The sequence below is a fragment of the Populus euphratica genome, unplaced genomic scaffold (genome assembly GCF_000495115.2).
Source record: "Populus euphratica unplaced genomic scaffold, PopEup_1.0 scaffold477.1, whole genome shotgun sequence".
NCBI lineage: Eukaryota > Viridiplantae > Streptophyta > Magnoliopsida > Malpighiales > Salicaceae > Populus > Populus euphratica.
The window spans coordinates 167,517-184,493 of NW_011500355.1; the positions used below are offsets into that span (position 1 = coordinate 167,517).

The following is a 16,977-nucleotide window of genomic DNA, read 5'->3' on the forward strand; positions in this document are numbered from 1 at the left end:
TTTAATTTTTATTTAAAATTTTAAAAAAGTTATTTTTTTTATATGTTACTTATCCGTTACTGAAAAAATAAATCATATATCTTTTATATATGTTACTTATCCGTTACTTACTGAAAAAATAAATCATATATCTTTTAATATTATAAGCTTTTAATTACATGTTTAAAATACATGTTTTTTCTTTCGATTATCTAACAATTAAAAACAAAGTGTGGTTTCAAAAATAGTCCGCAACGCTTGACAAGCTATCTAATATTTTAGTGTAAATTAAGCCACGCCCTTTAGTTTTTTAGGTAATAGCTTTAGTTTATTGCTTTATAGATTATCCGTTCATCCAAGGTTTTTTTCAGAGACGGCTATCGTTTGTAATGAAAAAGATATGCTCTCATGTCACGTGAGCTACCAACTCGGTTACGTGGAAGCAGCAGAAAACTTGGAAAAATGGCGAACGTGCATAAGTACAGGCAACTACGGAAAAGAAACAACATAAAGGCCAACCTCAAATTAGTGCCCCAATATATATATATAGTTTCTTTATCAACCCCCAAACTACCGATTTTATCAATTAGGTCCCCATTTATGTGCAACTTCACAGCCGGGTTTGTTAAATAACCGGTGACAACTACCGACATTGGGAACATGGTATAAATTATATTTTTAATTTTTTAATAAAAAATTAATTTTTTTAATATATTTTAAATTATTTTGATGTATTAATTTTTAAAAATATTTTTAATAAAAATATATTATTTTAATACATTTTGATATAAAAAATACTTTAAAAAGTAATCATAACTACATTCCTAAACTAGCTTTAAGTAAATAAATAAATTCCATACATGAAAATTAACTAGGGTAACTTGGTAATTACCATTGAAGAATGATGAAAAAGAATTATCCAAATTAATTTGGCTTATAATTTTTTTTTAAAAATTATTAATTCAAAGAATTAGCTAAATTTTTTCTTGTGATTCAGGAAAAAAAAAAGATTACCCAAATTATATTTTTGGTTATTTATATATTTATAATTTGTTTTAAACCTAATAATGTATAGTCAAGACCTCTATTATGCCTAATTTTATATAATTAGTTGAATTCTTAAAAAAAACCTCAAAAAACATAAGTATTTCTAAATTGTTTGAAATTATAAATTAACATATTGATTGTTGCATTTACCAACGTGGTTTAACCTATATTTTAAAGTGAAAAAAATATTAAATTAATATTTTATAAATATTAATTCAAGGTATTAAAATAAAAAATAAAATAAAAAACTGAAAAATATTATTCTATGTATTTATAATTAAAAAATATATTTACAAAAATACCTACGTTACCAAACACACACGGACTCCGTCTCCAAACATTTAAATCGAAGGATTTGATTGAAAAAGTATTTATAAATGGGTGATTTAATCTATAAAATAGTTACTAGAGGACTCGATTGAAAACTATATATAGTTACAAGACTAAAACACAAACATATTTTCTGTTGTTTACTTATCTTTTATCTCCCAGAGAAGAAGAGTATATATTAAGTTTTTAAAGAAAAAGAAAAGGAAAAAGAAAAAAAAGCTGAAAGAGACAAATCTGAAACCCTAACGCCGAAGGAAAGAAGAAGAAGAAGAAGAAGAAGCCTTCGAAGCTGAAGGATCATTCCCTCTCCGATTTATCTCATTTAAAAAGCCATTAGAGCAATCTACTTTCTCGTCGACATGCAGGTGGTTAATTTTTTTTAAGAGAAAAATAAATAAAAATAAACGGCAATGGCGTCGAAAGGTCCAAGGTCTAAGCTTGATCACGAGACGAGAGCTCGGCGTCAAAAGGTAAGTACTTCGTCACTCTTTATTTTTATTTTTCTTTCTACGGTGAAGCTGAAATGATTTTTTTCTCTCTCGATTTTGATGAGCTGATATTAGGGTTAAAATTTCAAAATTTAGATTTATAATTTTGAGAAATAAGTAAATTTACTTAATTTCCATGCGACATTTAGGAAATTTTACTGGAAGTTTGAGGTGTTGGGTTTTTGAATTATTATTATTTAGTGATAAATGGATTTTTCTAGGCACTGGAAGCTCCGAGAGAACCCCGTCGCCCGAAAACTCACTGGGATCATGTTTTGGAGGAAATGGTTTGGTTGTCGAAGGTAACTCATTGAGTAGTTGTTGATTGTTGCGTGGTTGGAAATGGTATTTTTTTTTTGTTAATTAAATTGTTAATTACAGGATTTTGAGTCGGAGAGGAAATGGAAATTGGCGCAAGCAAAGAAAGTGGCTTTAAGAGCAAGCAAGGGCATGTTGGATCAGGCCACCAGAGGAGAAAAGAAATTGAAGGTTTTTCTTTCTATCTTAGACTTGTTTTCCTAGTTCTTTTCATTTGGAGAAGAATGGACTGGTTTCATATGAAGGTTTTGTTGTATCTCTATTTTGATGTTAAAGTTTTCATTTCATTGGAATCAGGAAGAGGAACAGCGGTTGCGAAAAGTAGCGGTCAATATTTCAAAGGATGTAAAGAAGTTCTGGGTTAAAATAGAAAAGCTGGTAAATTTATCTAGAATGGTTTTATCCTCTATCAACTTTTATGTTTCCTTTTTCTCTTTGAAACTTTCCAAAACTGTGTCTCCAGGTGCTTTACAAGCATCAGATGGAGCTTGACGAGAAGAAGAAAAAGGCACTTGATAAGCAGCTTGAGTTTCTTCTAGGACAAACTGAGAGGTGGTTTTTGTTTTGCTATATTATTGTTTCTAACGATGACGATGACTTGGATCTTTTTCCTGTTAATTATGGATAGGCCATTGAATCTGCACTTCATGTTGCTAGGTACTCTACAATGCTGGCAGAAAATCTAGTGGAGAAACCACCAGAGCAATATTTTGCACCAGAAAAACCGAGTATTGCAGATAGGGTAGGAGATGATGCTAATGCACCCTTGCAAGTCGATGATGGTAAGAAGAATCACTTAGTTCGATTATTAAATTATTAGCTGGCCAATGGGCAGATATTCTTATCAAATTCTCAGCTCATTGTTTAGAGGCCCAAGTGGACACTGCAGACAATGACGATGAGTATGATGTGCACTCTGAAGATGAAGTGGTGAGTAGCCTTTCATTTCTGTGTCTTTATTATGGAAAAGTTTTTTTCCCTTACCTTTTCTTATGCAAGAAGTAGTTATAATGTAAAAATCCTGTTTGTGATCAAATTAGGGCTGGGCAATACTCTGTCATTTGATCTGTTCATTAATGCCTGGAGTGTGGCTTATATAATTCTACTACTAGGAACCTGCTGAAATGGCATAAAACTTATGTGTTGTTTATATATCATGGTTGAATGGTGAGATTCTGTTTTGTGTATATCATGTTGTTTACTATCATTCTCAGGTTCCTTATGAGCAGCCTTGGGCTGTATTTGATGCTGCCCCATTTGTTAGCTAAAAAGTTTGTGGAATTGTCATGGCAATTCCTTTGTTTGTCCTACATATTGGCAATCTGTAAGCAATCACCAACATTCTCATTTACCGATATTGTTCTAGGAGGATGATGAGCATACTATTGAGGAAGATGAGGCTCTTATAACCAAAGAAGAAAGGCAAGAAGAATTGGAAGCTCTGCACAATGAAATGGATATTCCCCTTGAGGAGCTACTCAAGCATTACACTGTAGAGAAAGGTAGAAAGCTGTTCTCGTGATTTTCTTTTTACTCTTGGGACATGCTATTTTCCCTATACTTTTGTTCCATTTTCCGAGTTATGCTTGCTGTCTATGGTGATAACCACTTAGACAGTGATATTTTAGTTGATGCTGTCCCCTTGTTAGATAAGGGCTCTCTTTCCCTGTCTACATGTGCACATATTTGTCTAGATGGTCCTGTTTGACTGTGTTTGTCCTATGCTGTGTCACCCCATTGATTATCCCCCTGTTCTTTCAGGTGGCAGGGAAAGTAGTGAAAATGGAGCCAAGCCATGTGCAAATGGGGAAGAACATTGTGAGAGTAAGCTGCTGTCAACAAGTCACGTCTCTAGCAATCACTTTGATGGCCTGATACTATTGTTTGGTTATATGTTTTGCAGGCAAAGGAGAAGATATTTCTTCTGCTTGTGAGATGGAGATAAGCAGCTCACCTGTTAATGCTGGTCGTCGTTGTGTAAGTTGTATGTGTTTATGGTTGCCATTGCTGAATTACTGAAGTCAGCTAAAAGGGTTCAACATAATGTCTATTATCTAATAATAGGGTGAAAATAATGGTGCCTTGCCCATTCCAGACAACAATTTATTGGAAATTGGGGCGTATGAAACCAGAAATCAGTTAAGTATCTCCGAGGATCCAGCCAGAGAACATGTGCCATATGATTTCAATGACGAACAGGCAAGATACTGTATATACATGCACCAGTCTCTGAACTCTTTGCCTTCATACTCTATTTGTCTTTTCAAGGTTTCTATGTCTAATTATAAGAGATTTAATCATCATAACAAAATATATACACATACAAACTTCTGTTTCTGTAGATTTTAATTTTCCATGTAGTTTTGTTTTCATCAATTTGGTGATTATTTGGGAAAGTAAATCAATTAAGAGTCGACCAACAAGAGACTTGGATCTCAATCTTAAAATCATGGCTTGCATCTCAACTTCAGAAGCAGATATTTGTTGCTTGAAGCTTGATCATTGTAAAAATACCTCAGAAAATTAGTTGGAAGTGTGGAGAATGGATGTAATATTGGCGATGAATAAATAAAGTGGTTGAAACTGAGTTTTCTCAGCATTCATTACAGCCATCGTTTTTCTGTATAATGGTAAAGGGACCCTAAGATGCTGTTAAAGATCTGTCTAATGGCAATATTTAATGGTTCCATTTTAGGGACCAGAGTGATGAAAGTACAGTTGATGCTTTTTCCAACAATGCTGTTTGCAAAGAACCATTTCAATTCCTTACTTTCAATTATTCCTTTACTCTTCTTTATTATAAAAGTAGGGATTGTTTCATGCATATGTATATGGCTCTCAAAGCTTTTCCCCTTGCTGCTATTAATAAAGTCAGGAATCTCTAACAAACTTCTTTTCCTTGTGGAATTACGGGTGGCTGATCTGGACTAACTATTACTAGAATATCTTAAGCAATGAAAATAAAACGAAAAAAATCATTTAGATTAGCTATAAGCTTTAGGTAAACCCTTCTCTGCTGTTGCAAAGTTCATCACCTCGCATCTTCAAAAAGGAAGGCTAGTGTAAAGGAGACTTGGTCTTGTTTCCACAATTGCTTCAATGGACACAAACACACAAGAATCTGTTTTTTTATTCCAGAAAAGGGGAAACAAATAACTGAGAAGGAAATCAATGAGTTATTATTTTGTGTTTGGGTTATTGTCAGTTTTATAATATATGGTGTTATTATTTATTTGATATTGATGTTCACCTGTATCTTTGGTAATGTAGGAAGATGGTGATTTTGATCTTGCCGCTGAGGAAGAAAAGGTATATGGTAGCTATGATTTGGTTTGTTCATGCAATTAGGATTTTTTTACCCTCCTTTTCTGCTCTTATGGTTTTTTTCTTGTACGACCTGAGCATAAAATCTTATTCTTCTTTTCAATAATGAATTTATTTGCCCAAATGCAAATTCAATAGAATCCATTTGTGAATTTACATGGGATAAATGAACGCGTAAGCACCTTTTCTGTTATATATTGATTGAAACTAGAGAGAACTATTTAATCAGTGTGTTGTTATGTCAGACTTTGATATAGCTTTTGGGCTTTTCTTCTTGTTGGGAGTCTTATTATTGCTAGGGCGAGTATTAAGTCTGTGATACCTTCTGTTGAATGGAGGTTGCTAGGCTCCTATAGCTTCTGCAGAGGTGTACCTGCTTCCTTGCATATAGCTTTGCAATCATAGTATTTCATTGTGAAATTGACATTACTGAAGACTGTTGTTTTCATAATATCCTAATGATTACTAGGGCAGTGGAACAATTTTTAAAAGCCTAAACTCACGTGTTCACCCTTGTGTTATCCTAAATTTTTTAACTGAACTCCTACATAAAGTACTTGGTCAATTGAAACCCTTAATTCTCCAATTTTGACTGATCAAGGTCAATTAAGCCAATTGATATGCATGCTTGTATTTTTTGTCATGACATTTATTCCCCGCTCTTATGTTTTACATGACACTTACCTGACATGTCAGAGGGCACATTAGTTGCTTATATCTAAATAAAGGTAAAACTCATGAATAATATAAGTTTGAAATAAAAAATTAACCAAAGTCATAGGAAATGCTATATGCTCTGTTAACACAGATGAAAAAGACATCAACAAAAAGTAAAAGATCCAGAAAAGCACTTGAACAAATAAAAAAAGTAGAAAAAAGACAGGTAAACAAATTATATATAGAAATAAATAAACGGTTATGCTTTTACATCTCAATTGAAATTCATTACAGTTTTTCATCTCCATTGAAACTGGTCTCTGCAAGTAGTGCAGGGTTGTTGAACACAAATTGTGTCTGTGGGGTACAGCATGGTTGGTGGCTGCAGTATAGGCTTATAATGGTGGCATGACTTGGAGTGGTTGTTGATCTTGTTGTGTGTGTGTGTGAGAGAGAGAGAGAGAGAGCTCTTTGTTTTTGGTTACAGATCGAAACAAAGAGAAGAACCAGGTTTTATTGGAGAAAAGGGCTCTGTTGGGTCAAGTGTCTAAGCCACCAGGTTATTCAAAGACCCATCTGTTTTTCAAAAGGAAAAAAACGTTCTTCTTTTAGTATTTTTCACTAGTTTGTTTGATTAAAAGGTTTTGGTTTGGGTTAATGAAATAAATTTTGTTGATTCATAATATAGTTAGAATGCCAAAGAGATTGGAGATCGGACATCTATCCCATGAGAGGAAGGAGAAGAAATGGACTTTGCAGACTTTGATTTGCTGATCTGCAGATCTGCAGTTGTGCAATTGTATTTTGATTTGCAGATCTGCAGATCTGCAGTTGTGCAATTGTATTTTTGGACTGTTTGGTTATTGTTAGAGGAAATAATAGAAACCAAAATGCTAAACTTAAAATAAAAATAAAAAACAATAAAAAACTCGAAGAAGATTATGAGCTGTTGGATCATAATCTTAACGCGGACCCAATTAGTGGGTCTCACTAGTCCAATGGCTCATATCTATTCTTGAAGTTTTTTTTTTCTTAATAATAAACATCAATCTAATAGAGATCAAATAAAAATGGTATAAATTTTTAATTTTTTATTCTTATTAAGAACTTGAAATCTTTGTTTACTAGTGTGCTCTAAAAAACTGATGTTAATAATTCCTCTCATCTCATTTAATTTAATATCTTTCTTGTATTTTTGGATTGTTTGATTGACCAATTGATTGAATTTAAGGTTTGACTGGCCATTTTATCTATGGAGGGGCTTATTGAATGTGATGAATGCAATAGGGTTTCATTGATGTTGGACTTAATTGATTTAATTTACTGAATTTAAGGTTTGATTGACCAAGTTATATATATAGGGGCTTAATTGGCAAATTTTGGATAACACAAGGGCATCCTTGTGAACTAAGCTAACTTTAAAGCATCCTACTTTGCATGGCATTTATTGCAAGGGGTTAGTATGCAATGTTGTGACTGTCTGATTTGTGTACATCTTTATTACAATCCCAAAACATACAATGCACCTATTATTGATTAATAGTTTGTCCTATATGTGTTTAGATGTAATTATCAGGTCCTCTTTCTTTCACCAAGTATCAAAGAGGACAGTGTTAATGTGATCAAGTGCAGTTCAGATACTACAATTTTTGTGTATGCTCACCTGCCATGTTTAAGATCTCAAAGGCTGGATATTTGACTGTGATTTGCCACTGGCTTCAATGTTCAGGATGATGAGACAACCTTGCTGGAGGAGGAAGAGATGGCAAAAGCAGATTCAAACAATCCCATAGATGAGGTAAAGAACAATTTGGATGTATCATATTTCTTTGTGTTCATTGACCTTGCATTTAGGTGAAGAATTCTATGGTTCTTCAACAACATTTTATTAGAACTTCTGATTCTCTTGCTAGTTTATTTGTTTATTTTCAATAGTTTGCCTGAGATAGCTGCAAATCACAGATTTTGTTACTGCAAAAGGAGAGTGAAATTCCTTTGGAAGAATTGCTTGCAAGGTATACAAAGGTGGGTTAAAGAATTGCTTCTGTGCAGACCTTTGTCTCATATTGTATGTTGATTTATTTTGATTATCCATGTCTTCTTATAGGAGCCAAACAGTGAAGTTTCAGAGGATGAATCTGAATACGCACCAGTATTATCAGACAATATGTCAAATTCCCCATGCCATGAAGAAGAACTGAAGCAGCTGGATAACTCAATGGATGGAATGGTTGAACATGGGGAACATCCTTCTGTTGAAGAACAAGAGAAGGGAAATGAAGAAATTTCAGAAGAAGGAAGGGAGAGTGAAAGTAAGATTGCTGATGCTGCTGCTGCTGCAAGATCTGCACAACCAACAGGCAATACATTCTCGACAACCAAAGTGCGCACAAAATTCCCTTTTCTTCTCAAGTATCCTCTTCGTGAATATCAACATATAGGCCTCGATTGGCTTGTTACAATGTATGAAAAAAGATTAAATGGGATTCTAGCTGATGAAATGGGGCTTGGAAAGACGATCATGACTATTGCTTTGCTTGCACACCTAGCATGTGAAAAGGGAATATGGGGTCCTCATCTGATTGTGGTTCCGACAAGTGTCATGCTTAACTGGGAAACAGAGTTTCTTAAATGGTGTCCTGCCTTCAAGATTTTAACATATTTTGGCAGTGCAAAAGAGCGTAAATGCAAGAGGCAAGGTTGGCTGAAACCAAATTTCTTCCATGTATGCATAACAACTTACAGACTGGTTATACAGGATTCAAAAGTCTTCAAGAGGAAGAAATGGAAGTATTTGATTTTGGATGAAGCTCATCTGATTAAAAATTGGAAGTCCCAGAGATGGCAAACTCTTTTAAATTTCAATTCAAAAAGACGCATCTTATTAACTGGCACACCTCTGCAGAATGATCTCATGGAACTCTGGTCACTAATGCATTTCTTGATGCCCCACATCTTTCAATCTCACCAGGAATTTAAGGACTGGTTCAGCAATCCAATAACTGGGATGGTGGAGGGACAAGAAAGAGTGAACAAAGAAGTTGTTGATCGTTTGCACAATGTTCTCCGTCCGTTTATCCTCCGTCGATTGAAAAGGGATGTGGAGAAGCAACTCCCCATGAAACTTGAGCATGTCATTTATTGTAGACTTTCAAGGAGGCAGCGTAACTTGTACGAGGATTTCATTGCTAGCTCAGAGACACAAGCTACTCTTGCCACTGCCAACTTTTTTGGGATGATCAGCATTATAATGCAACTTCGTAAAGTTTGTAATCATCCCGACTTATTTGAGGGTCGTCCAATTATTAGTTCTTTTGATATGGCTGGTATGGACATCCAATTGAGTAGTTCTGTTTGTTCAATGTTTTCACCTGGCCCATTTTCATCTGTAGATCTTTGTGCTCTGGGGCTTGTATTTACACATCTTGATTTTAACATGGTTTCTTGGGAGAGCGATGAAGTAAAGGCTATTGCAACTCCTTCAAGATTAATTGAAGAGCGTGCCAATTTGGCTAACATAGAAGATGTTGGGCCTGGGTCTAAACATTTGAAGAGGTTGCCTGGAACAAATATTTTTGAAGAGACTAGAAAGTCATTATTGGAGGGGAGATTAAGAGAGATGAAGCAACGGGCAGCATCTATTGCATGGTGGAATTCCTTGAGGTGTCGGAAAAAACCCATATACTCAACAACCCTACGAGAACTTCTCACAGTGAAGCATCCTATCTATGATATCCATCGCCAAAAAGTTGAGGGACTCTCCTCCTTATGCTCCTCTAAGCTTGGTGATGTTGTTCTTTCACCAATTGAACGATTCCAGAAGATGACTGATCTTGTGGAATCATTTATGTTTGCAATTCCAGCAGCACGTTCCCCTGCACCTATCTTCTGGTGCAGTCAGACCAGAACTCCTGTGTTTCTGCATTCAACTTATGAGGAGAAATGCTCTGAAATGTTGTTGCCTCTTCTTTCACCTATTAGACCTGCAATTGTCCGGAGACAACTGTATTTCCCAGACAGGCGCCTAATACAGTTTGACTGTGGTAAATTGCAGGAGCTTGCTATTTTGCTCAGGAAGTTAAAGTCAGAAGGCCATCGGGTATTAATATTCACACAGATGACTAAGATGCTGGATATTTTGGAGGCTTTCATAAACCTGTATGGCTACACTTACATGCGTTTAGATGGATCTACTCAACCAGAGGACAGACAAACATTAATGCAGCGTTTCAACACCAATCCCAAAATATTTATCTTCATTCTATCAACCCGTAGTGGGGGTGTTGGCATCAATCTTGTTGGGGCAGATACTGTAATATTCTATGATAGTGACTGGAATCCTGCGATGGATCAACAAGCCCAAGATCGCTGCCATCGGATAGGACAGACACGTGAAGTGCATATCTATAGGTTAATCAGTGAGAGCACCATTGAAGAAAATATCTTAAAGAAAGCCAATCAGAAGCGTGCTCTTGATGATCTAGTTATACAGAGTGGAGGATACAACACAGAATTTTTCAAGAAGCTTGATCCTATGGAATTGTTTTCTGGGCATAAAACACTTCAGATTAAGAACATGCAGAGGGAGAAAAACAATAACAATGGAAATGAGGTTTCTTTGTCTAATGCAGACGTGGAGGCTGCTCTGAAATATGCTGAAGATGAAGCAGATTACATGGCATTGAAGAAAGTCGAACAGGAAGAGGCTGTAGACAACCAAGAGTTTACTGAAGATGCCATTGGGAGATTGGAAGATGATGAATTCGTAAATGATGATGATATGAAGGCTGATGAGCCTACAGACCATGAGATGACAACTTGTTGCAAAGAGGGTGAGGTGAATTTAGATGAAAATGATTGCATTGAAGAGAGAGCTGTAGCTTTTACTGGGAACAAAGATGATGTTGATATGTTGGCTGATGTCAAGCAGATGGCGGCGGCGGCAGCTGCTGCTGGACAAGCTATCTCATCCTTTGAAAATCAGCTACGTCCAATAGACAGATACGCAGTCCGTTTTCTTGAACTGTGGGATCCAATTATAGACAAAGCAGCCTTGGAATCCCAAGTTAGGTTTCAGGAGACAGAATGGGAGCTTGATCGTATTGAGAAGTACAAGGATGAAATGGAAGCTGAGATTGATGATGATGAAGAGCCATTGGTGTATGAAAGTAAGCAGTGTGTGTGTGTGCGGGCGCGCGTGCATTTGGTTCTAGTTTTTGGTAAATGAATCAAAATCTACAAATCAGTAACCTATAATAGTACTCTCTAAGAGAATTGTAAGGTCTTTGTATCATTAGTCTGAATGGTGGTACGATAGAAAGATTGAACTCATGCTTTTCTCGATATATTCATTTCTAATTTTCTTGATGAAATCATTTATATAACTTGTAATTTTGGTTTCAAAACTTTTCTTCAGTTGAAGTTTATAAAGAATGACTACATGGCATGTCATATCCAGTTCCCACTGCCGTGGGCATCCATTGATCATAAAACAGAAGAACCATATTCAAGAAACCTTTTCAATATGTATAGGGGTTATATTATATAGATGCAATCATTTGAATTTTTTAGGATAAACAATTTTATCACAATCATTAGCTGAGGTGGTGATTTTTCTTGTTATATCAGGATGGGATGCTGATTTTGCAACCGAGGCATACCGACAACAAGTTGAGGCACTAACTCAACATCAGGTTAGTGAATTTTGTTAATGCTGCCAATTGTCTTTTCTTTAAATGTCTCTTAAAACTTTTTTTTTTATTGTGTTTTTATAGTTGATGGAAGAAAAGGAAGCTGAAGCTGAAGCTGAAGCTAATGAGAAGGAAAGTGCAGATGGACATTTAGATGCTATGGTGTAAGACAATTCTGAACCTATTGTGAAATCATTCTGCTGGCTATTTAACTTTATTTATTAAAAAAATGAAATTAGGATGTAGGTCAGCAATTAGGTAATTGGCTTTGTTTGGCCTTTTAATTTTTATTTTTTTTTATGGCTGAGGGGTGTTCTTTTATTTATTATTTACTATTTTTTTGGCAGCATGTAACTTTTGGAAGTGAATGTCGTAGTATCTTTAAAATTTCACACAAGCAGTTCATATTTACCATGCAGTGCGCTATTAGTGTGGGAGACACTAATAGCGTTATTAGTATATGAGAGGCACAAATCACACCATTGAGGTCTCCTGGGCTCAAACTACTGCATTTATTATATTAACTGTAAAAGATGTTAATGCTGCAAAATGTTGAACAGAATGGACACTTTGGTGTAGATTGAGTTTTTTGTTGATTTATGGTTCCACTGAAACATCCCTTAAAATGGTTACTTATATTACTGTCGTTAATAAATATGGATAAAGTTGGCAATTGCTTTCTAATTGAGCTATTTAACTGTCTTGGGAGCGAAACTAAATAGTGCATGAGGGAGGGGTGAGACAGAGAAAAAGGAAGGCTTGTGCCACATCCTTGTTGTATGGATAGGTTTTTTGTCATTAAAAATGCAACAGGCGCTGTTCTCACACATTTCATGAATCTTCTTGACATGCTTGCTGCCATGTAATCTGGTGGCAAACCTGGGAAAAAATCATTCTGCTTTATTGTCTTATTGTCTCTAAAGGTGGCTATTTCTTAGGCACACCTGAGTGGCACTCTTTTTTATTGTTATATCAAATGCCCAGTCACTACTCTGTTTCATTTTAGCAGGTGTAAAGTGCCACGTAATCCTAAATCAAAGTCTAAGAAGAAACCAAAGAAAGCCAAATTCAAATCCCTCAAGAAAGAATCTCTAACTTCTGAATTGAAACACATGAAAGTGGAGGCATCAATAGAAACTTTGTCTGCGGATGATGATGATGAAGATGATGATGATGATGATGTGATATATCCCGATGATGGTACATATTCAGATGCTATGTCTCCTTATTCAAGTGTGCAGAGAAAACGTAAGAAAGCAGAATTAGCAATTGATATAGACAAAAAGAGGTCAAGGAAGAATAGCAAGAAATTCAAAAAAGCTCCTGAAACGTGCCCTTTTGATGTAGATTCGGACCTGTCTGGAAAGCAGCATGGCAGGTCTATGGAATTAAAACCATATGATGTGGTTTCTGATCTTGAGCAGAAACCAGCTGGCAGGAGCAAGGTGGGAGGCAAAATCTCCATCAGTACCATGCCAGTGAAACGGGTGTTGATGATAAAGCCAGAGAAGTTAAAGAAAGGGAATGTTTGGTCGAGAGATTGTGTTCCTCCACCTGATTCATGGTTGCCACAAGAGGATGCAATATTATGTGCTGTTGTACATGAATATGGCCCTCACTGGAGCTTGGTCAGTGAAACTCTCTATGGGATGGCTGCTGGTGGGTTTTATCGGGGAAGATATCGCCATCCAGTTCATTGTTGTGAGAGATTTAGAGAACTCATCCATAGATATGTTTTATCTTCTCCAGAATATCCTATCAATAATGAAAAGATGAGCAATATGGTCTCCGGGAAGGCCCTTCTCAAAGTAACTGAGGTAAGTCTGATTTCATTTGCATTCCATATATTGGAGAAAATAGGGAGAGAAGATGCTGAGAATATGAAATGACACTCCCGAAACATTCATTTATTTATTAAGTCTAGCTAATCGAAACTGGATGCTTATTTACACCCTTGAACTCTGATCCAGGCACTGTCCTGAAGATATTAACCAACTGGTCAGCAACTCTAACAATTGATTGATAACAGTTGGTGGTACTAGGACTTGATATCTTTCAGGTGTTCCATTTTGTTTTCTTTATTTGTATTGATCTTTGGCCATAAAAAAATTGCTTTAATTAGCTGCTAATTAATAATATTCATGGTTTTGGGATTTCTGGTATACCATCGCTTAGGATGCAACTCATGGAAGTTTCAGTGATTAATACCAGGAAACTTTATCAGCCTGCTTGCCATCATCTCCAAAACTGCAGGTTCACATGCATATACTTCTCAGAATAATCTGAAGTATCTGGTTAATCATTTTGAAATTACCACTCTGTAAAAATGCCTGCTGCACTTTTTACACTTTCAGTGGACAATTGATTTTAATGAATGATTAGAAATATAACAAGATTGCTGGAGAGCACAAATTTGGTAATTCTTTAATGAAATACATAAGACAATAATGCTCGTGCTGAACAATTTTTGTTGCATCAGGATAACATACGGATGTTATTAAATGTTGCTGCTGAGCAGCCAGACCATGAGTTACTTCTCCAGAAGCACTTCACAGCACTGCTTTCTGCTGTGTGGAGGGTGAACTCTCGTGCTGAACGTCAACAGAACTTGTCATCATCTCGAAATGCTCTTTATAATCATGGAAGGGTTTTCAATTCTTCTGTCAATCAGTTACCTTCGAATTCCTCAAAGGAATCTGCAAAAAGAATGAAATTCACTAATTTGGGACATAGTAGCAAGTTGCTTGCTGCTGCACTCCATGACACCAGCAGTAGAAGGCCAGATGATAAAGTTTCCTATTCCAACTTGAGCGAAGTTGCTCCTGCCATTGTTGAGCAGTTGGAAATAACATTGGAATTCCAAAAAGAGGAAGATGATTCTTTGATTCAATTCCCACCTGTAATAAGTTTGTCAATACCTGGCTCAGGACCATTGACATCAGTAAATAAGGATAGAGCAGAGGCTCAACATCTCAGAGCATCCACAAGTATAGCTGAAAATCGATTCAGGTATGATTTCTCGCAATCAAGAAGATGACATTGATCCGCTTGTTTGGTATTAGTAGTCTCTTGTTAATTCCTATTTGAGGATGGTGAAGATTACAGCTTTAGCAGCATAGTATTGTTGACCGAGAGTTTAAGGTTTTACTCCTATAATGCCTTCCAGTTTGTTAATTTCCTTGTATGAGAACTGGGTTGTCTGACTGAATTGTGCTACCTATGTTTTCTTCCCTGCCAGAATCTATAGTGCTTGATGGATCTCTTCATTTAATGCTTCTTACCAATTTCTTAATGCACCTTCTCGAAAAAATCCCAGGGATTATTATGAAGCTATTATTAAAATCCAGAAATTGATACGTGGTACAGATGCTATTGATCATTCTATTCAGGTGCTAACAAATTGAATACTGCGATTGCTGTGTAAAACATGTACAGTTAATTGATTGTTTAAGTTGTTGACTAAGTCCTTTTGTCCCAGGGATGCAGCAAGAGCTTGTGTTGAAGGGGATTTGGGTTGGGTTTCATCTACCGCACCAGCAAATGATTTCAAGCTGCGGCTGGCTTCAAAGACACAGTCCTTGGGAAAGCACAAGCTCGCCGTCTCCGAGTCAACCAAGCCTCCTAGGTCAAAGATGAAGAAAACTTTGATAGAGCACAGTGAGGGACACCTTTTTGCTGAGCCAGTATCCCAGCCACTGCCTGTACTGTCATCTATGGATCCCAATTTAAGGTTTGACCTGCCACCAACAGCCATTCAGGATGGCAAGGATGAATATTCCATCTCGTGCATTGAGGAGGAGCTTTCAGCGGAAATGGGGACCTTGGATGCTGTCCCACACGACTATGTTCTTGGTTTGACATCGGGTCTCGATGATTTTTCATCGTTGCCTGAATTTACTGACATCGGATAAGGTCAAACCACAAAACAGAACATCTTTTTTCTGGCTTTGGCTCCCACGACAAACATGTACTGGTTGGAGGAGTGAGTGCCTTGCAGCTGGGCAACCAATAACCGAGCTCTTGTGGTGCATGGTGGTGTGGTCGGGCGACATGATTGAATCACCTGCCCATTTAGAGGACACCAATCAAGGACATGGTTGTCTCACATGGCGGTGGGAGCTCGTCTGTAAGGAGAATCTGAAGTGGCTTTGCATGAAGGATCCCCAGGGTAGTGAAATTACAAATGTAACATCATTTTTTGAATTCGATTCTTATCGGGGGGATGTGCCAATTTTGTTGGGGTCATTCGATTTATCAATTTATGGCATGCTTCCGCATAGAAAGGAACTAGGCTAGGGCGAAAGATATGAATGAAAAATTAAAGGTTGAGCATCTCTCTCTAAACCCTAACGACCTGCAATCTATTCCCGTACAAATACCACATCAGTGGCATAGCTGATTTTCAAGCTAGGTATGGTGTGTGGAATGGTTCTGAGAATCCAGGACCATGGCATTTCAAGCATATGAATTAGTATTTCCTATAATCAAAGGATTTTAGTTGTTGGATCGTGACCTGGTTTTAGGGTTCGTGTTGCTGATCGGGTCGCATCCACAGTCCAGTGACATGCAGATAACAGAATAATTTGTTTCCAATTATAATCACACTTTCTTTAATCTCCAATAATTTGTTGCTTGATTTCTAAGAAACCGAAACTAACGCGAAGGCCGCGTATTGAGTAGACAATTACATGGGCATGTAACTCAAGTCAATGGCACAATTTACTGTACAGTACGAATGGTTGAAAAAATAGGAACATTAATTGGGGGTGTTTTAGTCTTTTTATAAATTTATAGGTCATTAAAAGATTTGATGGATAAGATGTTTTTTTTTTTTTTTTTAATTTTTTAAAGTAAAAACACTTCTTCATCTTCAAGATCAACAAAATTTAAAATTATTAATTAAAGATTGTTTTTTTTTATTAATTTTAAAATATTAAAAATATTTATTTACCTTCAAGATCAAAATATACTTAAGTGACCAAGGGTTTTTTTTGGTTTTTTCTTTATAAAAGCAAGAAAAGTTATATATATAAGGATGTTTTGATCATTTCAATGAAATGATTTATGTGTTAATTTCAGGACAATGATAATGTTTTAGTAATTTATATTGATTTTTTAATTTTTAATTTAAAAAAAATGTTGGC

General features: G+C 36.0%; 1 protein-coding gene across 4 annotated transcripts; it reads left to right on the top strand.

Moving 5' to 3' along the window:
• Positions 1-1,497: 1,497 nt before the first annotated feature.
• On the top strand, positions 1,498-16,169 carry LOC105114014 (protein PHOTOPERIOD-INDEPENDENT EARLY FLOWERING 1-like). Of its 4 annotated transcripts, none has more exons than XM_011010404.1 (20): positions 1,498-1,826; positions 2,066-2,146; positions 2,226-2,333; positions 2,460-2,540; positions 2,626-2,714; positions 2,820-2,944; positions 3,019-3,092; positions 3,529-3,664; positions 3,924-3,986; positions 4,066-4,146; positions 4,258-4,361; positions 5,433-5,471; positions 7,873-7,941; positions 8,106-8,168; positions 8,251-11,311; positions 11,772-11,836; positions 11,918-11,997; positions 12,840-13,650; positions 14,313-14,842; positions 15,312-16,169. In XM_011010404.1, exons 1-20 carry the CDS (start codon positions 1,767-1,769, stop codon positions 15,742-15,744), a joined length of 6,153 nt encoding a protein of 2,050 aa, XP_011008706.1. In that variant the 5' UTR covers positions 1,498-1,766; the 3' UTR covers positions 15,745-16,169. The 4 variants fall into 4 exon arrangements, with proteins under 4 accessions (XP_011008706.1, XP_011008702.1, XP_011008703.1 ...); XM_011010400.1 differs by having other exon boundaries at positions 4,066-4,139; positions 4,227-4,361; XM_011010401.1 differs by having other exon boundaries at positions 4,066-4,139; positions 4,227-4,361; positions 12,843-13,650.
• Positions 16,170-16,977: the final 808 nt, after the last annotated feature.

Coding starts and splice junctions, on each gene's coding strand:
- LOC105114014 (XM_011010400.1), top strand. CDS start 1,767: ATGGCGTCGAAAGGTCCAAGGTCTAAGCTTGATCACGAGACGAGAGCT. Junction 4,140..4,226: donor TTAATGCTGGTCGTCGTTGT/GTAAGTTGTATG, acceptor ATCTAATAATAG/GGTGAAAATAATGGTGCCTT. Junction 11,837..11,917: donor AGGCACTAACTCAACATCAG/GTTAGTGAATTT, acceptor GTGTTTTTATAG/TTGATGGAAGAAAAGGAAGC.